Source organism: Pelodiscus sinensis, chromosome 5 (genome assembly GCF_052426305.1).
Source record: "Pelodiscus sinensis isolate ZL-2025 chromosome 5, ASM5242630v1, whole genome shotgun sequence".
NCBI classification, from domain to species: Eukaryota; Metazoa; Chordata; order Testudines; family Trionychidae; genus Pelodiscus; species Pelodiscus sinensis.
Window position 1 is genome coordinate 103,369,555 of NC_143056.1, and position 27,118 is coordinate 103,396,672.

Genomic DNA, 27,118 nt, shown 5'->3' on the forward strand with positions numbered 1-27,118 from the left:
CAATCACTCAAAGAAGAATCTATTTTCCTTTCAAACTGAAGCAAATTCTGCCCTCGTATATCTGCATACAACTTCCACTGAGGTCAAAGCTATGTACAACTCCCACTAACATTAATAAAGTTTAAGCTTGCAACCTGATGGCAGAAAGGAATGCCTTAATTTGGATCACTCAAAACATTATGGTGACTATAGGTCCAATCTTGTGATTAAGAGATTTTTTTTCACACGCGTAACTCTCAGTTTGAATTCAATGCGACAACTCACTCACAAAGATAAGTGTCTGCAGAAGTGGACCCTAATTATTTCATTTTAAAAACTGTTAAGCAGCTTCCAATTAATCTACAAAGAGAGGGGAAAATCAAGTTTAGCTAAAATGTCGCTACCCTTTAGAGAAAGCTGCATCACTTCCATTAACCTAAAACTGAGTCTGAAAAGGTTTGTTTTAGCTGTACTTATATTGACAAATATTCTAAATACAAATACTGACAATCATAACTAGTATCTCTATCTTGTTTCATCTACCCACAGCCGACTAAAAACACAGAAGTAGTACTAGCTGCCAAGACAGGAAATGGAAAATTTGCTCATTCTATATTCAATTTTGAACCAAGTTTGTTTATACATACTGGTAATGAGAATGGCTAACTTCTGATAGGGAACTGTCAACGGGAGTTGCACAGAATGGAAGAAAGAGAAACATTTGGTTCCCGGGGCTTAAAGTCATTCTCAAAATTAATATTTATCCATTTAAAATTCTCATGCCAAGAAGCCAGCCAAAGGCCATACTAGCCTCCCTATAAAACTTCAAGCACATGCCAGCAGACAGTGAGAAACTTCTATTTTTCTGGCCAGGATATATTTGTAAATGGATCAGTGTATTGACACAATAACAGTTATCACGCTTGTGATTCTATATACTGTTTCTTAAAGAAACTTGTGCCTGTCTCATAAGGAAATATGCTACCTTGGCTTGATTAGAAATTAGGTCACATGTGAATACAGTTATTTCAAGCAATGCAAGTAATTCAATAGGACAAAGTTACTGGTTTCTCAGTTTTGTTATTTTAAGTCACAAGCAGTTGTACTTTGATTTTCCTGATCTTCAGGAGGTTCTAGAACTTTCACAAATTCTACGTTCACATGGATTTCGATTCCCAGCAGAAGTGCAACTTTGAAGAGGATGAGCTGAAGCTGCTGAATGCCTGTGAAGAGCGATAATACATGTGTCATTTTAGACTATGCAATAGCATTTGTTATTAAAATTAATAGTATGGCAATATTTGGGGGCCCCATTTTGTTCTAGACACAGCACAGATGCAGAACATGTTTTCAGTATTATCATCAGAGTACCTAGATACCAGCCACGTCCTTTTGAGCTAAAACATTTTCACCCATGGTCATTAACTGCATGTTTTTCATTTTCTGGGGGGCCTTGAGACCCCAAGGCTTGATTTGCAGAAGTGTTGAGCATTCACAACTGAAGACAGTGGGAGCCGTGCTTTGAAGATACTGAGCATAAAAAAAAAATGCTACTACTCTGAAAAAATTCAGGTTCTCAGCATGTTAAAGTAGATATCCAAAATTAGTGGATATTGTTTACCTTAATCTCTATTACTTCAGTTCCCCATTTGTAAAAATGGGGCTAAGAATCTGAAAACAGGCACCTAGACAATGAGGCGCACACATAATTCATGACCACCTGTGAAACAATAGCGTAGCCAGAAGGGCCCACCCTGACACTGGTTGGGTGGACAATAATAGGAGATGGTATTAAGTCCCAGCACCAGGGTCCCACTCCCCAGCTGGAATGACAGAGGCAGTGGGATCAGTCCTGGCCCTGCTTCCCAGAAGCAGGACCAGATGGAGTGGGGTTAGCCTCTGCGTTCCATTCCTATAGCTCAGAGCAGGCTAGCAGATCAGGGCAAAAACATGGACAGACAAAGAACCATGAGGCCTGCATGGGTGGGCTATGGCCCACTTAGGCCCTCCCATGGCTATGCCACTGCTGTGAAAAGTTTGGTTTGAATGACTTGCCCTGCATCATGCTGCAGCAGGGGCAGAAATATAATTGTATTTCCTTGGGCAGCAGTCCAGTGCCAGAACCAAGAGACCATCCCTTCTCTTCCTGCAATCCCTTGCCCCATTCACTGCACACTGCCCAACTTCTGCAAGTGAAGCAGCAGCTCTGCAGACAGCACCCTTCTTCACCACATAGGTAGTGTTAGTATTAAGGCTGCCTAACTTTACTGAGTGCTTCATTCTGCAACTTTAATGTTCTTTTATCGTCGTTTAGATCAGGCCTGGGCAAAATACAGCTCGCGGGCCAGATCCAGCCTGCCAAGCCACTGGATCTGGCCTTTGGAGGCAGTGGGGAGCCCCAGGCAGGCTGTCCAGCTTGTCCCGCAGCCACGTGAGCTGTGCAGAAACATGGCTGCAGGGCTCAGTTTCTATTTTGAAACTGGAGGGGAAGGGAGTTTTAGGAGCTGCCCCACCCCCAGCATAGTCCCATTGGCCAGTTTCTGGTAGAAACCAGCTAATGGGAGCTGCTTGTTGGAGTAACAGGGTGCTAAGAAGAATCACACCCCTTTTCCTGGGCTGAGTTATTCATGAAGCTCATAGCCAAACAAGCTGTCTGGCTGGGAAACATTTTAAGCTTTGCAGGCAGGCAGGCAAGTTTGGGAGCTGGCAAGCAAGTCTCTTGGCCACAGCCTGCTTCTGGCACCCAGCCCTTCCCTGTCCCAACTCTCTGCCCCACCCTCCCACTCAACATACCCAAACCCTCTGTCCCCCTCTTACACCTATACCTGCTCCCTGATCTGGCACCCCAATCTCCTACCCCAGATCACAATCCCTTCCTACCTTAGGTCACCTCCCAAACCTCTGCACTCCAGTCCCCCACCCTAGGTTACAACCACATGCTTCATCCCTACTCCCTCCCAGGCTCCAGTCTCCCTCCTGCACCCCAAGCTCCCTTCTGCACCCAACCTCCATCCCAGACCCCACATCTCCTCCATTAGTATCATGGAACAGTGCAGCCCTTGACCACTTTCCCAAATCTTGGAGTGGTTCCCGTCTAAAATTATTGCCCACCCCTGGTTTAGATCCAACATACAGTCCTCTGACACATGGGCTAGTAGAGTAAATGACAACAATAGTAAATTGCCATCCTCTGTGTGAGCTAGCAGTGAAGGGGATGAGACACAGGTTTTCACAGATCTTTGCAGAAACCAGAGGAATGTTTGGTTCTACTCCAATCTCTGGAGGGGATAGTACTCTATTCCAAGCTCCAGTGGGCACAGATTTTTCTCCCCATTCCCCAAAGCATGACCCTTTTGCCTTTTCTCCCAAACTTTGCCCTACTCCAGGTGTCTCTCATCCCAACTCTGGCTCCTCATGCCAGTCCCATGCTTCTCTCCTAGCCAGTCCCAGCCCCCAGTCCACAAGATTCTCATCCCAATTTTAGTCCAGCCATTCCTACACTCCCCATTTTTGCTCCCCTCCCCCAAGTTTGGCCCCTGCTCTCTCTGCATTTATTTCAGGCAGCTCTCTCCTCCACAATGCTTGAGTGCCAGAAAGGAGAGAGGCTCTCATATCTAGTAAATACATACAGAGGGTTTGCCTACTGCAATTTTTCAAAGTTCTTATACTTTGGCCAAATTTTCATTGGGAAAGCAAATATTCCTGACACAATAGCCACTTTCCTGCCAAATTTCAAGTCTCTGCTCCAAACTATGGAGACACTAGAGCTTCTAAAAGAAAAGCGTGCCAGAGTCATTATCCTTAGCCTCATTCAAGGCAATAGCTGAACCATTTTATCTAACATTTTCCAAATAAAATTCATCCTGATGCAGAGACTTGACATGAAAAATTTCAGCCCATGAGCTAAAATCTGACAAAGTTATAATTAACTGAAAATTGGGTTTTAAAATGGGAAGTATCAAGCACTCTTAAGACGCAGCAGTAAGTTCCACCTATGCAAGTTGGAAGCACATTCAGAGTTCCACAAATCTTTTGATTTGTGTTTTTTCTTCTCTTCCTTACTATTTTATTATTATACTTAAGAAATTATCACACAAGCATACAGAGAGGTGGTGGTAACATCTTTTTAAACCATACAAGCAAATCATGAATGGTCTGCCTAGTTGTTCAGGAAGCTTATCAGTATAAAAGTATGTCCTGCATCTCTTATGTTTGGACATTATGGGTACGTCTAGACCACAGGGTTTTGTCGACAGAAGTTTTGTTGACAGATACTGTCGACAAAACTTCTGTCGACATAGAGCGTCTAGACACATTCAGTTCTGTCGACAAAGCAAGCTGCTTTGTCGACAAAACCCTGTAGTCTAGACGCAACCCTACAGGCAATAACACCTTCTGTTGACAGAACTGTCGACAGGTGTTATGCCTCGTAAAATGAGGTTTACCAGCGTCGACAAAACTACTGAGTTCTGTCGACGTTATGTTGACAGAACTCATCGGTAGTGTAGACGCAGGTATAGTTTTGTCGACAAAAGTCCACTTTTGTCGACAAAACTCAGTAGTCTAGACACACCCTATGGGGGAAACCCGGTCCCATAGGAGTCAGAGACAAAATTCTTCCTGACTTCAATGGGGCCAGGATTTCAACCTTCACATACAAGGACATTTGTTTACCAACCCTGCTATCTAATTCATATCAGTCAAATATATCTCTAAATTACTTCTCATTTTACCATGATTGTGATAAATGCACAATCAAATGAAAACAGATTGATGTGATTGTGTGGCTTTCTCCTCCATCCTACTTTTCTTTTTCAGACAAACCAGAGACCCCCCCACAAAGATGATCAAAACTCACTTCCATGTTTTTAATATATTTGGTTTTCTGCTGTTAGCACTATTTTCTCTAGAAGATCTACTCTCAATAATGCCTGCAAACACTCCCACAATCAGGATCAAGAGGGTTGTTTTTGTTCAGCTTCGGTTAAAAACCCTTTTGGGTAGGCACCATCCTTTTTTCGGTATTTTGTGAAGCATGCAGGATAATTAAAGTGCTACTGTATATATAAAGCAGCAGTATCATTCATACAAATGTAAAATGTTTAATTGTTATAATACACTTTTAAAGGCACCCTACAATGAAGCCTGTTTAACTGATCGTGGATAGCAATTTAAAAAATACAAAACATCGACACAAGGTTTCTCTTAATGCTTTGATGAAGAGCACAGTTGATCACTCAAATATGATTAAGAAATTTTAGCAAATCATAACTGCTTGACTTCAGGGATTTCTCTCAGTGTGTGCATTCAGGAATTGGCAATGGTATTTTGGTAAAGAAACATTACCTAGACAGCCCAGAAAATAGGTCTAAATATATTTGAAGCATGACTTCATAGCATAGCAAGACTTGAACAAAATTGTACATGAGTCACTGGTACTTACTGATATGGTCAATAGATCCTCCACAGAATTTTCCGTAAAATTTTTTTGCTCCCAAGCCCCGGAGGTCGTGAATTGTGAAAGGCCAAAGATGCAGCACATTGTTTCTTGAAAAAGTGTCCCGCTTCTCCACAACTACAACCTTGGCTCCAAGAAAGGCAAGTTCTATGGCAGTCCGCAAACCACATGGACCACCTCCAACAATCAAACACTGAGGGAGAAAAGAAGAAGTTTGTTCATGCAAATGGAAGTCAATATAAAATTGTCAAATCACCCCATGCGTGTAAACTGTCAACTGAAGTAATGCTACCATTTCAAGAGATGATCTAGAATTCCGAAAACAGTAGAGTATACTCTGACAAAATGAAGCAGTCACATTACAAAATTTTACTTAAGGGAGGTGGTCAACCATCTTTAAAACTCACCAAATGTCTCATACACAAAGTAAATACTCACTGAAGAGCTGATGAAATAAATGATAAAAATTAGTCAATGCTTTCAGATCTAAAGCATACAAGAGTTATTTCAAAACTATTTGCAGCAGACAACAGCAGTGATCCCTCTATGATTTTCCATCCGTGAGCTGAGCGAGTTTGGTCTTGTGCGTCAATACTGAGGTAATGTGTGCTTGTTCGGATGTGTACTACGGACCCAAGTTATTAACAAATATAAGTTATTATGAAGAAAGAAAATTTAAAAAGGGATAATTAACAAGGTGCATGACTTTAAATGTTTATTTAATATGAAGTCAAATTAAAATTAATACTGCAACATTTCTTAATAGCCAACTTCCTGTTTATAGCACTCTCCCAGATCCTCCCTCAGCTGGGTTGGCTCTCCTTTCAGGGAATTATGTTAATTGGCATTTCGGATTAACATTTCTAATCAAGACAAAACTCACTCCGCTCATGGATGTAGAATCTTAGAGGGAACACTGGTCCCATACAACATCTTTATGAGCAAATTAGGGAAATATCCAGGGCAGGGGTCTCCAACCTTTTTAAGCACAAGATCACTTTTTGAATTTGAGTGCAATCCAAGATCTACCTCAATCCCAAACACCCTGGCCCCACCTCCTTTGTGCCCCTTATCTGAAGTCCTGCCCCTGCTCACTCCATCCTCCCTCACTTTCACCAGGCAGAGGCAGCGGGTTGGGGTGTAGGCTCTGGTCTTGCATTAAGGGATTTGGAGTGAGGAGGGACTCTGAGATGACCTTGGGGCAGGCAGCTGGGGTGCAGGAAGGGTTCTAGGTGCAGGCTCTGGGAGGGGGTTTGGATGCAGGGGTGCTTGGAGCGAGGGCAGGGGCTTGGGGTGCAAGAGGAGGGTTCATGACTGGGTTAAGGTTTCGGGGTGTGGGCTCCAGCTGGACACTGCTCACTTCAGTGTGGTGGTGCATGCTCCCCCTGACCTGGCTCTGCACTGCTCCCAAAAGTGGCCAGCAAACTCCATCCCAAGCCCTGTTGTGACCAACCACCCCGCTTTGTGGAGATAGGATACAGAGTGGTAGAGGGGGCACCTTGACATCAGCACCCTCCTCTCTCTTCCCTGAACAGCAAGAAGGAAGCTCCTGAGGGGACAGCTCTAAGGCAAAGGGCAGGAGCTGCACAGCAGTGGAGGGAGGGGCAGCTGAAGTGCTGCACGTGATAATAGCCTCTTGGCCAAACCAGTCAGGATCACCTGTCAGAGGCGCCAAGATCTACCAGTCGATCCCGATCTACTGGTTGGTCTAGGGTTTAGACCGAGAAGACTCAGAGGGGCCCTGATAACCATCTTCAAATACATTAAAACTGCTATAAAGGGGATGAGGATCAGTTGTTCTCCACATAAACTGAAGGTAGGACAAGTAATGTGCCCAATTTGCAGCAAGGAAGACTTGATGACCTCGCAATATCCCTCGAGCCCTACAGTTCTAAGATATCTGAACATTTAAAGCAACAGGCTTATTGAAAAAAAATGTTCAAAGAGATGCTAGATTAAATATAACTTAAATGAACTACACGGTGTTTTACTTTTGAGGTATAGCTAGAACAGCCATCCAAGAATTAGTTTAATAAGCAGCGATTAATATCCTAACATTTTAAGAGTATTAGATTGACTCATATAGATACCTGGCTCAACCTTCAAATGATAAATCATTGCTCCATGCCGCTCAGTGCAATCCCTGCCCCCTCCCAAGCTGTTCCTTCACCTCCTGCCCCCACATCCCTGTGCCCCAGTACACTCACCAGTAGGGCAGTAATGCTAGAACTCGCAGTCCCTTGGGAGTAGTGCTGGGATGAGGAGAGGTGGGGGAGGGGACAGAATCTCTTCCCTGCCCAGCCCTGCCTCTAGGGCTGAGGCAGGCAGAACCCAGGACTGCCCAGGGTTGGCTCCAGCCTGCAGGGCGCAGCGCAGCCCAGGCCCTGGCTCTGCGGAGCAGGCCCAGCTCTGCCCCTCCCAAAGCAGGAAGCTTGTAGTGCAGAGGGGGAGGAAGGGTGTTAACCCTTTAGCTCCCGGGAGCTGCACACCTAGACTGGAGCCCCAGGGACACGCACTCAGGCCTCTCCCGCCCCTCCCCAGAAGCTCCAGCCCTCAGAGCAGTCTCCCTCCACCATATGGCTACAATGGCTGGGCTGCATGGCTGCCACAGTTCATGAACTTGTGCTGTGGTAAGACAGCCTTAGCAAGGACAGCCTCACTGTGGCTGAGCAGGAAAGGGAATGGAGAGTGCTGCTGCCGAGGCGGTGGGTGGCCACGCAGGCCCACACCGTACAACAGGTGAGACTTGGAAATGAAGAATAAATGGTTTCAGAACAGATTTTTTTTAAAAAGGCACATTAATGCACTATTGCATGGCTCTGATTAAACCATTCTTTGTCTAATTAGACCAAGATTAGACCAGTCTTTACATTAAGCTAGTGTAGGAATATCTGGGAATTGTTTTTCATCAGTGGACTCTCAACAATGTAAGTTGCATCTTTTCCTGTAGCCTAACCAGTGTTCTGAACACCCTGGATCAGATCTTCAGCTGATGTAAATCAGCGTAGCTCAAGGTTGGTCTAATCATGACTTTATTCAATTTACAGTACTCAAAAAAGGGCCTTTGCTATTTTTTAATAGGATCTTAAAATTGGACACTTATGCCCGCAGTTATCTTATCTATACGCGGAATTGTGGCCTGCAGCAAAAAGTTTCTAAAAGCCAAAAAATTGTGATTTCTGGACAATTGCATGAGTATCAGATGCTTACATTTTCTGGCTTAGTTACCAGAAATTATTAGGTTAGGAATAGCCCTTGATTTAAAAAAAAAAAAAAAAAAAAAAAAATCACCTCAATTTTTAGAGAAGCCAATCAGTTTAGGTAACAAATGTAGCCTGCTGACCGCCATGGTGTCCATGTCCTAATTCAGAGAGTTCTGGCTATGAGAAAGATGTAATTCTATGATGTAAATACAACTCCATTATCTCACAATCCAAACATGCTTCTTTGGTTCCCTCACACATAGCCAGACAGTGATTACAGTTTCAAAAGCAAGGGCTAAAGCTAACCATGTAAGTCTGGTTCTAATTCCATTTTGTTTTCATAACAGTAGGCTTATTTATTTATTTTGGTCTGCCCATTTGTTTTACATCACAGATTAAAAATTTGGCAGAGGCTTATGTAAATTATAAACCAATAATAAGAAGAGCTAAAATTATCTCTTGAAGGTAAAAATATTCTAAAGTGTCAATTAATAGTGGCATTTCCACTGAACAGGTAATACAGATCTTTAAAAAAAAAGTTAGAGATTAAAATTTCATACCATATAGCTAACCAGTTCCATGAGCCATTTCCTAGCTTGCTTACTCTTAAAATATATTTTTAGCTTGTACTTTCAGAGTAGCATGCCACATTATATGCTAAATACTAAGAAAACATCAATGGATCTAATTATATAAAGGAAGAAAATCCAGCACAGATGTTACCAGGATCAGAGAGTGGGATTATTGGCACAGGCTGGGTCAATTCCTCTCTGCACATACAGGCAATCCCCGGGTTACATGGATCCGACTTACATCGGATCCCTACTTACAAACGGGGTGAGGCAACCCCGCACTAGCTGCTTCCCCCCAGCAGACCAGGGAGACGTGGAGCGGCTTTTCTCAGCAGACACCTCAGCTTGAGAATAAATGACTGAGGGAAGTGAGGTGTGGGAGAATAAAACTGAGCTCTGGATAAATGTTTTTGCTAGAGTTTCCCCTACAACATGTACCAGTTCCAACTTACATACAAAGTCAACTTAAGAACAAACCTACAGTCCCTATCTTGTACGTAACCCGGGGACTGCCTGTACTTGTTCTGATTAACCTGGAACTCAGAGATCTGACAAGTGAATGCATTTACAGCTACACAGTTTTCCAGTAATGATGAGCAAGCAGCTAGCAGCACTTTGCAAATACACACCATACATGGTTTGATTAACATTTTTCTCATGGACATGAATTATTATTCATAAATACATGCAATTTTAAAAAAATAGTCTGAGATTTAGTCATAATGGTTCTCGTCAACTAATAAAATTCCACACACTGACATTTCCCAGTGGCGCTGTAGGATACAATGTATTCAAATTTCAGAGAGAGAGAGAGAGAGAGAGAGAGAGAGAGAGAGTCAGTCTCTCAATTCCCCTTCCCCCATCAACAATTATCTTCCAAATTACTTGGGGCACTGTGAAAAACAATTGTATTTTAACCACCATCCTAGGTTACCATATATAAACAGAGATATCTACATGTCAGTTATTTGCTCTTTGGTTTATTAGAAAAGCTTTCTTGGGGATGTATAACTCATTCCTCCTAACAAATTGTCACCCATTTTGGAAACTTCAGGAGCCAAGAACAGCAAGAATCTATTAAAAAGAAAATTTTCATAGTGTTCAGGCGTCTACCTTTACTAAGTAGTGAAAGACACAACAAATGGAAAAAAACAAGCTTTCTGTTTATCTTCAAAACCAGTTCTTCAAACATTCTAGCAAGACCCATGAAACCCATAGCTCTATATTTTTTCCTACTAATAAGCCATGGCTCATTATTCTCCATAATCAGAATGCAATGAATTTATTGTAGCTTTCATGCAATCAGGTGAGGCCATTTCTTCCATGGTGAGTAACTACTGCTGTAGTAAGGATGGGAAGGAGTCAGCTTACCGGGTAGCACTATCAACTACTCGATCACTCCCTGCATTTCTCCCCTCCCCCGCCCTGCCCCGCACTCTTAAAGGGACAGAGGAGCTGGCATGCAAATATGCTGGCTCATTCTCTGGTCCCCCACTGGATCTCAGGACAACCCTCACACTACCACTCTGCATTTTTAAAAGGACACAGCAGCAGCCGGCCCCCCAGACCTGGCCTGTCCACTTGTCTGTCTCAGCACAAGCCAGCTGCTGCTGCTGAGTCCCTCTTAAAAATGAAGAGTGGCAGCGTGAGGGCTGTCCTGAGACCCGGTGGGGGACCTGATGCCAGCTCCTCTCTGTCCCTTTAAGAGTGTAGAATGGCAGGAGTTGTGCTCAGACGCAGCCTGAGCCAGAAATGAGCATTTTAAGCGCCCTTCCTAACAACTAGTCTAGTTGTTGATAGAAACTCCATCGACTACTCTACTAGGAAATTAATCGATACTTAATACCTTAAGCTGTACAACCAAGTCTTGTGAAACTGAACTTTGAGTTCTAGCAACTAGAATTGTGGAAATAAAGGGAGTCTTGATATGCAGACACTACTCATGGCTGAAAGGCTTCATTCTGTTCTCGTTCAAGCCAATGGAAAAACTCCCTTTACTCTGATGAGCCAGGATCACGTCACTCCTCAAAAACCCTCTACAATCTGAGGGACACCAGTAAATAATGACTTTGGATAAGAATTACAGAACCATAGAACTGGAAGGTACCTTAAGAAGCAGTCCCCTGCACTCATGGCAGGGCAAGACTAAGTATTATCTAGACCAGAGGGAGCAAGCTAAAACCTGTGTGGACCACATCCAGCCATTGGGCTGTTCAGTACAACCCCCAAGCTCCCCCCAGAGATCAGGGTCAGGACAGCCTTACTAGGAGAAGCCAGCCCAACTCCTGGGAAGTGCAGACAACACTGGTGGTTGGTTCCCAGGCCCTTGCCCTTCTGCCCCCCCTCCCATAGCCTCAACTTCCCCAGTGCCTGGGCAGCACAGCTGCAGTGCCACCAGCCCCTGTGCTCCAGGTGGAGCTTTCATGGGGTAGGGAGCCAGATGGAGTTTGACTGAGGCAGGGAATTCCAAGGGTGGGAGAGCGAGGCGTTAAGCCATTCTTGGCTGTTTGGGAAGCCATGGCCTCCCTCAGCCTTCCCTACAGGTCCTTCATACAATATTGTTGCCCTCAGACTAAACAGTTTACTCACCCCTGAACTAGACCATCCCTGACAGCTGTTTGTCTAACCTGCTCTTCATCTCCAATAATGCAGATTCCACAACTAGGGTTGCTAGATGGTTTCAGAAAAATACCAGGGGGGGGGGGAAAAGGGAGGGGGGATCTGAAGAGCTGAGCAAAAAAACCCCAAAACATAAAACAGCGTGAGCATGGCCCCTTTAAGAAATGCGTGCTGAGTCTTTTTGACCCTAACAGGCAGCCGGTGGCCGCCCGCCAGCTTGCCTTCCTTCACGGGGCCGGACAGCTCCCCTGCGGAACCTGGTAAGCGCTAGGGTTACCAGGCTGCCTCTGTATTGAGCCAGACAGCCTGGGATTTTCACATTTTCAATGTCCGGTATTTTCTGAATTTTTTTTTTACCCGACAGGAGGCAAAAAAACCAAACTGTCCGGTTCAATACCAGATAGCTGGCAACCCTATCCACAACCACCTCAGACAATTTATTGCAGTGGGTAAAGTTTTTCTTAATGTCCAACCTAGACCCCACTTGCTGCAATTTAAGCCCATTGCTCTTGCCCTATCCTCAGAGCTTAAGAACAACTTTTCTTCCTTCTCCTTTTAACAACCTTTATGTACTTGAAAATTGTTATGGCCCCATTCAATCTTCTCTTCTACAGACTAAACAAACCCATTTTCCTTCCATTCTTCCCTCACAGCTCATGTTTTCTAAACCTTCAATCATTTTTGTTGCTTTTCTCTGGACTTTCTCCAATTTCTCCACATCCTTCCTGAAATGTGCTGCCCAGAACTGGACACGATACTCCAGCTGAGGCCTAATCAGTGTGGAGTAGATCAGAAGAATGACTTCTTGTGTCTTCCTTAGAACACTCCTGATAATACACCCAAGAATGGTTGTGCTTTCTTTGCCACAATCTGACACTGTTAACTCATATTTAGCTTATGATCCTGTTGAGCCACAGAGTGCCCATATTTCTCTTGCAAGTGAAGGAAGTGCATGTATTTGGTTAAGAGAGCAGGTGGCTGCCTGGAGGGCTACAGAGTAGGGGTAAGATAATGGCTACACTTCTGTGAAGTCCACAACAAAGAATGATTGCTGCATCCTTTTTCTCCACTAGCTAAGGCAATAAACTTTTATTACTTCTGGAGTGCTGTATAGGTGCATGGCATTTCATAATAATTTAGATAAAAACAGATCTTCTCTAAAGAATTTACAGTCTCAGTCTGAGCCTTCAAACACTCACACACATAATTTCTCTCACTTAAATAATATAATTAATTGAATTTCAGCAGACTACCATGTGAGTATTACTAGAATTATGTCCAAAACTAAAATGAGAACAAAACAGAGGACCAAAATACAGGGAGGAAAAATTAACAAGGAAGATAATAATATAGTTTTTCTGTCATTTTGAAAGCTAAGGTACAGGTCTTGAAAATGACAAGATTAATTTGTTACTAAAACTATACTATTTTAAAAGTGTTATTTTTAGCTATAGAAAGCTATAATTAAGACTTTGGGCTTCATTCTTTATTAAAGTAATTACTACTTATATGCAGAACCTTTCATCCACAGAGCTAAATGCACTTTAAATATTAGATAAGCATTGCACAGATGGGAAAACTGAAGTACTGTGAGGCTATATGACTCGATCAAAACCCGAGCCTGTGACATTGCCAGGAATAGAATTCCGAGCTCCAGAGTCTCATTTGTCAGCTTTAGCTACCAGGTCACATTGCTCCGCACACCACATCCTCAGGAAAAAGTGACAAGTTGAAATTACAAGATTTTTATGAACACTGTAAATACTGATTAAGTAGACACAAATTTTAAATTCAGTGGCTAATATAGCTTCCTACTAAGAGGGGTCATTACTATAATGGGAACGACAGCCATCAAATCACATATTTGTTGGCATCTGTACAGTCAAGGTTGCTAAAGTGATTGATTTACAACCAACAGTCTATCTATAATCAGATTTGCTGAAGTAATCACTAAAGGCACCATTACTTTTCATCATTTAATTTGCATTACTTTCAGTTACTTATATCTTGCCATTTTTGTCCTGATTACTGATCACCAGAATGGGGTCATTCGTGCAGCACAGCAGGTCTTTCGTTGTGAGATCACATACTTGTGACACAAAATTATCAATAAGAAGCGGATTTACTCCATAAATTTACTCTTTAATTTAAAGTAATTTAAACATTCCTAGTTATATACGTTTTGCTGAAATACTCTTTCGTAAACAGGTAAGCTGCACTATGCTCTTATATCCGTCATCCAGCTAATTTTTCTCATAAAATTTAACCATGCTATGTAACAGTTATTTTATATTTTAAACGTTAGTAAAATCATCTTCTACATCTTAGGTGTTTTACATATTAATTGAGCAAATATGGGGTTTCTCTAGTAGCTGCAGAGTGTACAGGTTGGATCACCCTGGTCCGACACCCTCAAGGCCTGACTTATCCCAAACAAGGGGATTTACTGGACTAGGAGAGGCCTCCTGTCACTGACCTCTCAGCCCACCCCCTTCGCCACTGCCAGCTGCTTCTGGCCCACGCCTGGGCCCACTACCCCATGCTAAGGCTCTGGCACTAGTCTTCCTACTGCCAGCCTACCCGGAGCTCCCCACTGCACTGATTCCAACATTTCCATGGAATCCTCCCATCCGCACTCCCAGCCATGTCACCAAACCTCCCTGTCTACATGCTCTGTGGCCCAGCAACATCAGTGGTCCTGCTGGTCCATGGATGTTGCTGGACCAGAGAATCTTGGTTTACCACTTGTTTCTGAGGTATAAACCTGTTTCCATACAAATCTAACCACTGACAGTTATAAGCACAACCAAGCCTTTTCCTTACTATAAATTCTGATAAGAAGCAGCTGTATCCTGAAGTTAGTGGCAGAGGCAGAGGCAGCAGCATGGGAGGGGGTGGGGGATGGGTACAAAAGGAGGCTGCAGCCTCTGTCCACAGCCAGCCCAGGCCACCGTCGATAGAGGCTGCTTCATGGCAGCATCTCCCTTCCCCCTCAGCAGCCTCTGTTTATGGGGAGCTTGAAACCCACAGATAGGGGTGGTAGGCAGCCGATCTGCACAAGGAGCTGGTTTTTAAACTTGCTCCCCTCGCGGACCAGCTCCCACCTGTCACAGAGCAGCAGCATGGGATGGGCAGGGGGCTCCCTGGGAACTATCGAATAGTCATGTAACGGACAAAAATTTGGGCAGTTACATGACTATTCAATTACCCGATATCCAACATCCCTATACCCTATGACTGACAACCAGCTTATGTGCTATAATTGAAACTGCAAATACAAGATAAAGAAGCCAGAAATTGTCATGAATTCTTAGCACCCGTTTAGTTGCCAGAAATTCTTCAATTTTTACTTATAGAGATAAAACAAGGAGAATGGTGTTGGGGAGAACTTCCCACCAAAGCTTCTGGTAGTGGTCTACTTTAGATGCTCATGTAGTTATCTTTTCCCCTTGGAACTGTTCCAGGGAAATGCCTCTCTTTGAGACATGATCTAGTCTTTCAAAGACTTTTGTGCTTAACTTTATCCACTGAAAAGTAATTCCATACATTACTCTACTTCATAATGTCTAAAATGTTTGTAAACTTTCAGCTTGTCAGATGTGTATTTTTAAAACCAAAAAGAGAACAGAAATAAGATGTTACCAAAATTCAAGGAAAGAAGAGAGTGTCCATATCTCTAATCAAACTGTATATGACAAGAGACACCCAGCTTTGAGTCATTAATCTCAGTCTTCCAATTCTATGAAGTTGTGTGTGTATTGTCACATACACAACTGATCACAAGAGATTAGCGTGTGGTCACCAAAATGGACTTTCACCTACGTAAGAACATAAGAACGGCCATACTGAGTTAAACAAAAAGTCTATCTAGCACAGTAGCCTGTCTGCCAACAGTTGCCAACTCAAGATGCCCCAGAGGGAGGGAACACAACAGGTAATCATTATGTGATCCCTCTCTTGATATCCATTTCCAGACAAACAGAGGCTAGGGACACCATTTCTATTCATCCTGGCTAATAGCCACTGATGGACCTAACCTCCATGAATTATCTAGCTCTTTTTTCAACACTGTTAAAGCACTAGTCTTCACAACAACCTCTGGCAAGGAGTTCCACAGGTTGACTTTGCACTGTGTGAAGAAAAACTTCGGTTTGTTTTAAATCTGCTGCCTATTAATTTCATTTGCTGAACCCCTACTTCTTATGTTATGAGAACAAGTAATGAACTTTTCCTTATTTACTTGTTCCACACCAGTCATGATTTTACAGACCTTTATCATATCCCTCCTTAGTCTCCTCTTTTCTAAGCCGAAAAGTCCAAGTCTTTTTAGTCTCTTTGCATATGGGACCCGTTCCAAATCCCTAATAATTTTTGTTGCCCTTTTCTGAACCTTTTCCAATGCCAATAAATCTTTTCTGAGATAAGGCAACCACATCTGTATGAAGTATTCAAGATGTAGGAGTACCATAGTTTTATATAGAGGCATTCTCTCTATATATACTATATTATATATATTTTCTATCTTATTCTCTACACCATTTTTAATTATTCCTAACTTTTCTGACTGCCACTGCACACTGAGTAGATGTTTTCAGAGAACTATCCACAACAACTCCAAGATCTCTCTGTTGAATAGGTGTAGCTAAATTAGTCCCTATCATATTTTATATATCATTGGGATTATTTCTTCCAATGTGCATTACTTTACATTTATCAACATTAAAATTCATTTGCCCAATTTGTTGCCCAATCACTTAGTTGGGCAACAAATTGGTTTGTTTGTTTGCAACAAAGTGATTTGTTGCAACAATCACTTTTTAAAGCTCTTCACAGTCTGCTTTGGTCTTAACTATCTTGAGCAGTTTAGTATCATATGCAAATTTTGCCACCTCACTGTTTACCGCTTTCTCCAGATCATTTATATGACCTGAGTAACACTGGCTATAAGTCATCAACGATAAAAGGCAAATGAACGAGCCAACTTTGCTGGTTTAGGACTTCTAAGCTCTTGGAAATAGGTGACAAAGGCACAGCAACTCATACTGGCTTTTGAAAAGGCATGTGCCAAGGATTTAAAGTTTACAAATTTGGCCTTATTCCAAATGTGGCATTCCTTCAGCTGTTGTATTCCAACAAATCTGCAAATCCTTCAGCTGTTATATTCACAGCTGAACTCTTGAGCTACTTGCCAGTGGAATCCACCCAGGAATCTATAAAGTGCTTATGGGAAAATAATTTGTTAACTATAATTTGTCATGCAGGTGGGGGAGTGGCACTATATGTGAAAGAAAATTTAGAATCAAATGAAGTAAAAATCTTAAATGAATCAACACGTTCCATAGAATCGCTATGGAGAGTAATTCCCAGCTCTAATAAGAATATAACAGTAGGGATCTATTATCTACCACCTGACCAGGACAGTAATAGTGACTATGAAATGCTAAGGGAGATTACAGAGGCTATCAAAATAAAGAACTCAATAATAGTGGGGGATTTCAACTATCCCCATATTGACTGGGTACATGTCACCTCAGGACGAGATGCAGAGATGAAATTTCTTGATACCTTAAACCAGTGTTTCCCAATTTTATTTGGCCAAGGAACCCTTTTCAGCTTTTCAGAATTTCAAGGAACCCCTAGGTTTGTCAAGCAAAAAAAAAAGGGGGGTGGGGAGGGGCAGTGGGAGGAGAGAGGGACCCACCATTTCATGAAAATCACATCCCTTCCCCAAGCCCCCCCCCCCCCCACCTCCCTTCCGAAAGGACTCATCTGCTCTGTTACCCTCCTCTCCATCACTTGGTATCCCCAGCCCTTATACCTGTCTCAACCTAGTGAGAGTGAGGTGTGGGGTGGGAATGAGGGATTTGGGTGTGGGAAGGGGTGAGAAGTACAAGCTCTGGGAGGGAATTTGGATGCAGGAGAAGGGGCTGTTGACTCAGGGAGGGGGCTCTAGGCTGGGGAGTGTTGGGTTCAGGTGGAAGATTGGGGTGCTGAGCAAGCCAGGGCTTGTGGATGTGAGGGTGCAGGAGTTTGGGCTGGATATGTGAGGGACTCGGGGCAAGAAGGTTGTGAGTATGATGGGCTCAGGAGACAGATTTGTGATGTGTGGATGGTGGAGGAATGTTGTGGCAGAAGACTGAGGAAGTGGGGATGCAGGAGTTTGGGGATGTAAGAGGCTCAGGACGGGGGTTCCAGTGAATGATAGGCTCAGATTTGGGGTCAGGTGGTGCAGGAGTGTTATGATGTTGCAGTGAAATAGGGGTTTGGTCCCAGTTGTGGTCTTGTTGGCCAGGCTTCATTTTTAAATAAAATATGTCAAACTCAAAAGGTTTTAGCATTGTCTTTATATATGAGAGGAGTGAGGAACCTGTTTTGAGTCAAAGGTCACTGACCCACAGAAAAGTCAGTTGGGGCCACACAAGTGAGATGCAAAAAACAAAATAAAAACCCTCCAAAAAACCCCAAGCCTCACTAATGTGGTCCCAGATGTGCTGGTGGGAGTAGGAGACAGAGTGCTAGTGGGTGCTGGGGCTGGGGAGAGGGTGCTGCTGGGTGGAAGGATGCTGGCTCAGGTGGCGGGGTGCTGGGGCAAGGTGCTGGGGCAGGCAGGTGGCGGGGTGCTGGGGTCAGGGACATGGTCCTGCTGGGCACTAGGGTGACTGGCAGGGTGCTGGGACAAAGAACAGGGTGCTGCTGGGTGCTAGTGTGGATGGCAGGGTTCTGGGGCCAGGGCCAGGGTGGTGCTGAGTCTTGCGGTGTGAGGCAAGGTGCTGGGGCCAGGGCGGTGCTAGGTACTAGGGTGGATGGCAGGGCTGCCAAGGAGCGGGATAGGGATGGGGTGCCGGATCTGGGAAGGAGGTGGGGGCAGAAGGGGGCAAGATCTGGGTGGTAGGTACGGTGCAGAAGCAGGCTGGATGTAGGGTGTCTGGCCAGGGGGAGGGAACAGGAACAGATTGGGGGTAGGGTGTCTGGCTATGAGGGAGGGTGCAAGGAGCGGACTTGAGTAGGAGTTGGACCTCCCTGATCTGGCATCCTCTGGACCTGACTGGTCCCAGATGAGGGATTTTTGGTCCAGGGGAGGTCATTTCAGGGCTCCTGGTTCCACCCCCTTTCCCACTAGGCTTCTTTGCACCTCTATCCCCTGCAATCCAACTGAGCTGTCCACCCCTGCTGGTTCCCTGCACCTCCCCCAAAACCATCCCCCACAATCCAAGGGAGTGCAGCACCAGTTCCCTGCAGCCCCTCACAGCCCAACTGAGCTGCCTGTCTGTTCCGTATGCCATTCCCCATCCACCTCAGCCCAGCTGAGCCCTGCTCTGGTTCCCTGCATGCCTCCCCCACAGCCCAGATGAGCCCCGTTTCCCTGCACTTCCTCCAAGCCCCGCAAAACTTCTGAGCCAAGAGACGATTCCCTGCCCCTCACTCCCCTTGAGTCTAGCCTCGGTTTCTGGCAACTCCCTCCTCCTGCAGCCAAACTGAGCTCTGAGCTCCACCCACCCACCCACCCAACCCACAGCCCAGCCCAGCTCCCCGGACCGCCCCACTCTGCAACCCAGCTGAGCTCAATTTCCCTGCACCTTCCCCCAAACCATGCAGACATGCTGAGCCAGTGGTGATTCCCTGCCTCTGCCTTCCTCCCTCCCTTTGGCTGTCTACACACTGGCATGATCTTGCGCCGAAGTGGCCGCTCTTGCACAAAAATTTGCTGCCTGTCTACACATTTGCTGCCTGTCTTGCGCAAGTACACTAACGTTCTTATGTATGAAATCAGGGCTTCTTGCGCAAGAACTATGATGGTCCTGCTCAGGAATAAACCCTTTTGCGCAACTATTCTTGCGGAAGAGGCCAGTGTAGACAGGCAACATTAATTTCTTGCGCAAGAAAGCCCTATGGCTAAAATGGCCATCAACGTTTTCTTGGGCAAGAGAATGTCCACACTGCCATAGATGCTCTTGTGCAAAAGCACAGCTCGCACATGGCAGTGTGGATGTGTTTTTGCACAGGATGTTCTTGCGCAAGAAACAACCAGTGTAGACATAGCCTAAGAGTTTCCTCATATGAGCAAAATGAATTTTGTGTTGTGCACCAGTACTGAGTTCATGTGGCTTGTTTGGATGTGCCACCCAAGTTATTAATAAATATTTTTAAACCTCTACCTTTTCCTTCTGCTGCCATGTCTCCTCTCCTTGCTCCATCATCTCCCCTGGTGCCTGCTGCCCCCCAACTCCTCACCCTCCTCTGCTGTCCTGACTCCTGCTCTTCTCACTGTCCTCAGCCCTCCTGCAACCTGCCCCCCCTCCACCAGCCCTTCTCTCCTCCCTGTGCACACTCCTCCAGTAGCCCCACTCTGATCATGTGAGCTACCCCTCCTCATCCCCTCTTCTAACACCTCCCTCTACGAACCTGGGCTGTGACGTTACGTTACGTCACGTCCAGGTGTCTCCCCACCCACTGGTTTGAGCACACTGCGCAGGGCAGCAGCAGCCAGCAAGGGGGGCCAGGACTTGCTCCAGCTCCAAATATTGCTGGAGCATGAGCACCACGAGCCCACACAACTCGCCGCCCGTGCCTCTGCTGGCTAGCCGGCTCGCTCTCTTTCAGAGCGGGTAGGGGAGTGCCAGCTCCTCGCAGAACCCCTAGTTTTGCTCCGTGGAACTCCAGGGTTCCCCGGAACACCAATTGGGAAACACTGCCTTAAACGACTGCTTCTTGGAGCAGCTGCTACATGAACCCACAAGGGGAGAGGCAATTCTCGATTTAGTCCTGAGTGGCGCACAAGATCTGGTCCAAGAGGTAACTATAACAAGACCGCTTGGAAATAGAGACCATAATATAACAACATTAAACATTCCTGCAGTGGGAAGAACACCTCAGCAGCCCAACACTGTGGCATTTAATTTCAAAAAGGGGAACTATGCAAAAATGAGGAGGTTAGTTAAACAGAAATTAAGAGGTACAGTGACTAAAGTAAAATCCCTGCAAGCTGCATGGACACTTTTCAAAGACACCATAATACAGGCCCAACTTAAATATATACCCCAAATTAAAAAAAAACATAGTAAAAGAACTAAAAAAGAGCCACCGTGGCCTAACAACCATGTAAAAGAAACAGTGAGAGATAAAAAGGCATCTTTTAAACAGTGGAAGTCAAATCCTAGTGAGGTAAATAGAAAGGAGCATAAACACTGCCAAAATTAAGTGTAAAAATGTAATAAGAAAAGCCAAAAAGGAGTTTGAAGAACAGCTAGCCAAAAACTCAAAAGGTAATAAAATGTTTAAGCACATCAGAAACAGGCAGTCAACCTGGACGATCGAGATACAAAAGGAACACTTAAAGATGATAAAGTCATTGCAGAGAAACTAAATGAATTCTTTGCTTCAGTCTTCACGGCTGAAGATGTTAGAGAGATTCCCAAACCTGACCCATCCTTTGTAGGTGACAAATCTGAGGACTTGTCACAGATTGAAATTTCATTAGAGAAGGTTTTGGAATTAATTGATAAACTTAACAGTAACAAATCACCGGGACCAGATGGCGTCCACCCAAGAGTTCTGAAAGAACTCAAATGTGAAATTGCGGAACTATTAATTGTAGTTTGTAACCTATCCTTCAAATCAGCTTCTGTACCCAATGACTGGAAGATAGCCAGTAACGCCAATATTTAAAAAGGGCTCTTGAGGCGATCCCAGAATTACAGATCGGTAAATCTAACGTCAGTACTGGGCAAATTAGTCAAAACAATAGTAAAGAACAGAATTGTCAGACACACAGAAGAACATAATTTGTTGGGCAAACGTTAACATGGTTTCTGTAAAGGGAAATCATGTCTTACTAATCTATTAGAGTTCTTTGAAGGAGTCAACAAACATGTGGACAATGGGAATCCAGTAGATACAGTGTACTTAGATTTCCAGAAAGCCTTTGACAAGGTCCCTCACCAAAGGCTCTTATGTAAATTAAGATGTCATGGATAAGATGGAAGATCCTTTCATGGACTGAGAACTGGTTAAAAGACAGGAAACAAAGGGTAGGAATAAATGGTACATTTTCACAAGGGAGAGGGATAACTAGTGGTATTCCCCCAAGGGTTAATCCTAGGACCAATCCTATTCAACTTATTCATAAATGATCTGGAGAAAGGGGTAAACAGTGAGGTGGCAAAATCTGCAGATAATACTAAACTGCTCAAGGTAGTTAAGACCAAAGCAGATTGTGAACAACTTCAAAAAAGATCTCACCAAACTAAGTGATTGGGCAACAAAATGGCAAATTAAATGTAATGTGGATAAATTTGAAGTAATGAACATTGGAAGAAATAACCCCAACTATACATATAATATGATGGGGGATAATTTAGCTACAACTAATCAGGAAAGAGATCTTGGAGTCATCATGGATAGTTCTTTGAAGACATCCCCGCAGTGTGCAGCTGCAGTCAAAAAAGCGAACAGGATGTTAGGAATCATTTAAAAAGGAATAGAAAATAAGACAGAGAATATCTTATTGCCCTTATATAAAACCATGGTATGCCCACATCTTGAATACTGCGTACAGATGTGGTCTCCTCATCTCAAAAGAGATATACCGGCATTAGAAAAAGTTCAGAAAAGGGCAACAAAAATGATTAGGGGTTTGGAACAGGTCCCATATGAGGAGAGATTAAAGAGACTAGGACTTTTCAACTTGGAAAAGAGGAGACTAAAGGGGGTGGGGATATGATAGAGGTATATAAATCATGAGTGGTGTGGAGAAAGTGAATAAAGTTATTTACTTGTTCCCATAATGTAAGAACTAGGGGCCACCAAATGAAACTAATGGGCAGCAGGTTTAAAACAAACAAAAGGAAGTAGTTCTTCACATAACACATAATCAATCTGTGGAACTCCTTGCCTGAGGAGGTTGTGAAGGCTAGGACTATAACAGAGCTTAAAAGAGAACTAGAGGTTAAGTCCATTACTGGCTATTAGCCTGTATGGGAAAGGAATGGTGTCCTTAGCTTCTGTTTGTCGGAGGGTGGAGATGGATGGCAGGAGAGAGATCGCTTGATCAGTACCTGTTTAGTTCACTCCTTCTGGGACACCTGGCATTGGCCACTGTCGGCAGACAGGATACTGGGCTGGATGGACCTTTGGTCTGATGTTCTTATGTTCTTAAGAGTACTTATCTTTATTGTGGGGGGAGGGTTTGCACACATGGTCAGAGGTGAAACATTTGTCCATTAATGTATTACATCAGTTGGCCCTTCTTTATCAGGATTTTCAAAGTGAATAGACAGATAATCTAAATCAAGTCATTGTGCTTTATAGCTGGAAAAAACCCCAGAGACTTTTTAAATAATTCCAAATATCCATATATTTATGCCTCAAATTTACGTATTAGCATTAGACTCCATGCATAGTCAACTTGTAGAACTCCTTGCCAGAGGATGTTGTGAAGACCAGGACTTTAACAGGGTTAAAAAAAAAAACTAGATAAATTCATGGAGGTTAGATCCATCAATGGCTATTATCCAGGATGGGTACACATGTTGCCCCTAGCTTCTGTTTGTCAGAGGCTGGAAATGGATGACAGGAGAGGGATCACTTGGTGACCTGTACTGTTCACTCCCTTAGTGGCCAATGCCAGACGCCCCAGTCAGAAGATGGGGTACTGGGCTAGATGCATATTTGGTCTCAGCCAGTATGGCCGTTCTTATATACGAGTGTCATACAACTAAAAAATTTTTTAAAACAACTGTTGTATACTAGAGGTCCAGAATTTATGTTCCATTATACAACAAATGTATGCTATCATTTACACCCTGAAACACACTCAATTTATGGGGATTTAGAGAAACACTGGTTATCTTCATTTTTAAAATGGGATAACTATACCAAACTATACAATTTACTTTGGAGTCTAGCTTCTTTTATTACTATACTGCTCTCTCATTGGCTTACATATTTATGTCTGCCAGTTTATAAAAAGCTTTAAGAGTTTATAACTTATAAAAAACCAGAAATGTTTAACTTATCAATATGACACAGAATCTACCTAAGTGTGTCTAGAAATTTTGAATTCTTTATTATCGCAGTTCTGTAGCCAAAAATGGCTACAAAGGTAGAAAGCTAAACCCCTAGGCAAGAGATTGCCTTACCCACTGCAAGTGCACTGTCACTTTTTATGGCACTTGCATGCCCCCACATAATTTCTTAGCATCCCACAGCTTGAGTATCGATTCTTCCTGCGTCCCTGGGAGACAAGGGCTATACTTCTCTGCACCAACACATATGGGCACACGTGGGGGACAGATGCACAGAGAAGCTAAAATATTTACCCAAGTTAACAGAGGAATTACGTGGCAGATTATGGACTTGAACCCAGGCTTCCTAAATCCTAATACTGATGCCCTAAACACTGACCACACTTAGTCACTGGACTGAGGCCCCCAAATGTGGGTTGTGAGCATAGCTTTACTCTTGGAAAAAAGTAACCTCCTCAGAGTCAATAGCACTAATTACATGAGAAAGATGTGCTTGTAGGATCAGGGAAGTAACAAGCACAGCTAATAGGTCCTGAAGGGAGTGCAGTTCTGGCTTGAGGAATACCACCATGTGTTTCCTTAAAAGAAAGCATAGGAGAAAGATGTGGAGTTATAAGGCTCTGGCTAACTGGTCAATAGCTACAGAGGAGGAGAAAGGAGGAACTGGAAATATATTTTAAAACATTACTATTGTACAGAGCCATATTTGTCTACAGAGATAGCACATTACACTGTAACAATGCTTGCTTATCTGGGTGTCCCTAAAATCTTGTAATAAAAATAATGTCATGTGTCTTCTCATTGTATCAGTACATCAAGGAACATGCTGTACAATAAACATTTCCAAGAAAGGAAACAGTGTTCTTGTTTTAGATATTTAAAATAAATCTAGGAACTGTATGCTGTTGATGCATGCCGAAGACAAGGTTAAAATGAAGCTCCCCAGGATTTACAGAAAAAAGCAGCAACTCCACTCAGTATTAGCAGAAGAGGTAGGCATTTTGAACAAGAAGTTTACAGAATTTTGTTTACATTATATGGTATATTTTTAAGTCAAGTCACTTTCTCAGGACATGTCACAGAATAGTTTACAGTTGTATTTAAAAATTGGTCATCCTATGACAGTCAGCTTCCAAAAGATGGGATTATTAAGGAGCTAACCTATGACACCTGAGCTCATGGATGATCACATATGAAATGGAATCCCGGTTTGTAAAGGAACACCTCATCTACTCTCATCAAGTCTAATCCTTATAAGCTGTGTAATGATAGTGCCAGTTATTACATTCCACTTTTAACTATAAGAAAGAAATAACTGCAGATTCCTGACTCTTTTTAAAAGAGTGACAGTGCTTTGAGGGACATTGACCTGACATTCCTTGCAACGTTTCTGGCTAAAGCTGGCTTATAATAAAGCCTCAGAGTGTATTTACACTACACCTGTAGATCGACATAACCTATTTTGAAATAACAGGCATGTTTAAAGACGCAGAATAGCTATTTTGAGATATTTCTAGTATCCTGAAATTGCACCGCTGTCTAAACATAGCCTAAGGCAGCAGAATCTAATGCTAATGTTCATATCTTACACACACCACTTATAAGCAGAAAAAGCCCACTCCTACCAAGTCATTTTTGTGAACAAAATGCTTCTCAATTCTTAATTACTCCTAAGCAGTGAGAAGTAGAGACACTGTATCTACAGAACAGACCTTCTACTCAGTAAAAGACTACATCATCATCCTCTCTCCCCTAGAGTCCTCACCTGTTCATCAGTGGTGGAAAAAAAAAGTCAGAAATCCAGAGCACTTATTGATTTCTAGATGTAATTGTCACAGGCTAGAAAATCACATAGTTAATCTGTGAAAGGACAGTAAAGCATGCCTCTTCAGATGGCTGAAGGTGATGCAACATTCACCTTTCCATTTGCATAGCTCAGAACATAAAAAAGTACTCATCAGAAGTTCTGCCAGCACAGACACATTGTGGTGCCCAGAGACTACATGCCAGTCCAAAGACAGAATGCTTTATTCTGCCATCAGAAACATAGGCTTTAGGTTATGGTTTCTTGTGTACAGCAACTCTTGTTTTAAAGATCTGTTCAGAAATACAGCTCACACCAACTATAACATCTCAAAGATAATAAAGGAAGGCCCAGAAAAAAAAAACCTATAAAAACCTTTTTACATAAACCCTCCAAACCATCAATGAAGGAAAGCAACCATCTGGCAGAGGCCTGTACTCCTGAAGCTGCTTTGGAGAACTCTGTTTGCTTTGGTTTGACACACCACCCTCTATTTTGATTGATATCTTGTCCTTATTATTTTCACATAGTCATAAATCCAAACAGCCAAAACATATCTCACTGTAATCTCTTGATCATCTCTTGGGTAGGTCAAATTTAATTAAACCATGTCATAATACCAGTGATCTATGTAAAAACAAGCTGGATGTAAGCCTCTAGCTCAGTGGAAATCTCTGCAAAAGAATATCTGTGAAATCAGGGAAATATGAAACGTTCCTTTCTATAGATTAATAGCAACAACAACATAAAAACAGGGACACAGAACAGTGCAATCTTGCAAAACATAGATGTAATCAGCTGCTGTTATCTTGTCAACCAAGCCTTAAGACTTCTAAACACCTAGAAAAGTTGACAAAAATGTTAGTCAGGCACTCTGATTAGGTTATTCTGGTTGTAGAGCACTATTTCTCATTAATGATAAAAAAAATGGAAAGCTGGATGCCTGACAGAACATGTGTAGTATAATTTATACAAGTTCTAATAAAAATAAAGTGATTTTATTATCAAATCTAACATAAAACTTAGCTTTTGGTGATGTAATCTAAGAGTGATTCAGAAAGTCAAAGCATTTCTTGAAGATTAAAAAAATCCTATCATCGACAATTGAAGGACTCGACTGTAACATTTTGTGCCTATCACACATTCACCTTTCCCCAGTAGATCTTCCATACAATTTCATAGATAACCCCTTAGATAATTTTAAAAGAATTAAAAGAGGACCCTCTCCCAGTTCTAGGAAGCTATGCCATAAATTACAAAAATAATCTGGACCCTTCAGAGATTTTCAAGTGTGCTGAACATTCACAGCTGCCATTTAAATCCATGCAACAGGTTAATAGTCAATAATAGGGACGTCAACGAGTAGTCAAGTACACGATTAACCAATAAGCCTCAGCTTATCAACTACACTTACTCTCACTACCTCTCTGCCTCTGCATTAGAAGCAGCAAGATGGGGGG

General features: G+C 43.1%; 1 protein-coding gene across 12 annotated transcripts in view; it reads right to left on the bottom strand.

The window, feature by feature from the left end:
• The window catches only part of MICAL2 (microtubule associated monooxygenase, calponin and LIM domain containing 2), a 241,759-nt gene that overhangs the window by 145,812 nt on the left and 68,829 nt on the right, over nt 1–27,118 (bottom strand). For all 12 annotated transcript variants that reach the window (XR_012903606.2, XM_075927882.2, XM_075927881.2 and 9 more), the window contains exons 3-4: nt 5,423–5,630; nt 1,086–1,202 (exon numbers count right to left, since the gene is read on the bottom strand). Coding sequence is in view for 11 of the 12 variants with exons in the window: in XM_075927882.2 (XP_075783997.2) it covers nt 1,086–1,202; nt 5,423–5,630 (325 nt within the window). In the remaining variant the exon portion in view is untranslated. The remainder of the gene's footprint in view (nt 1–1,085; nt 1,203–5,422; nt 5,631–27,118) is intronic.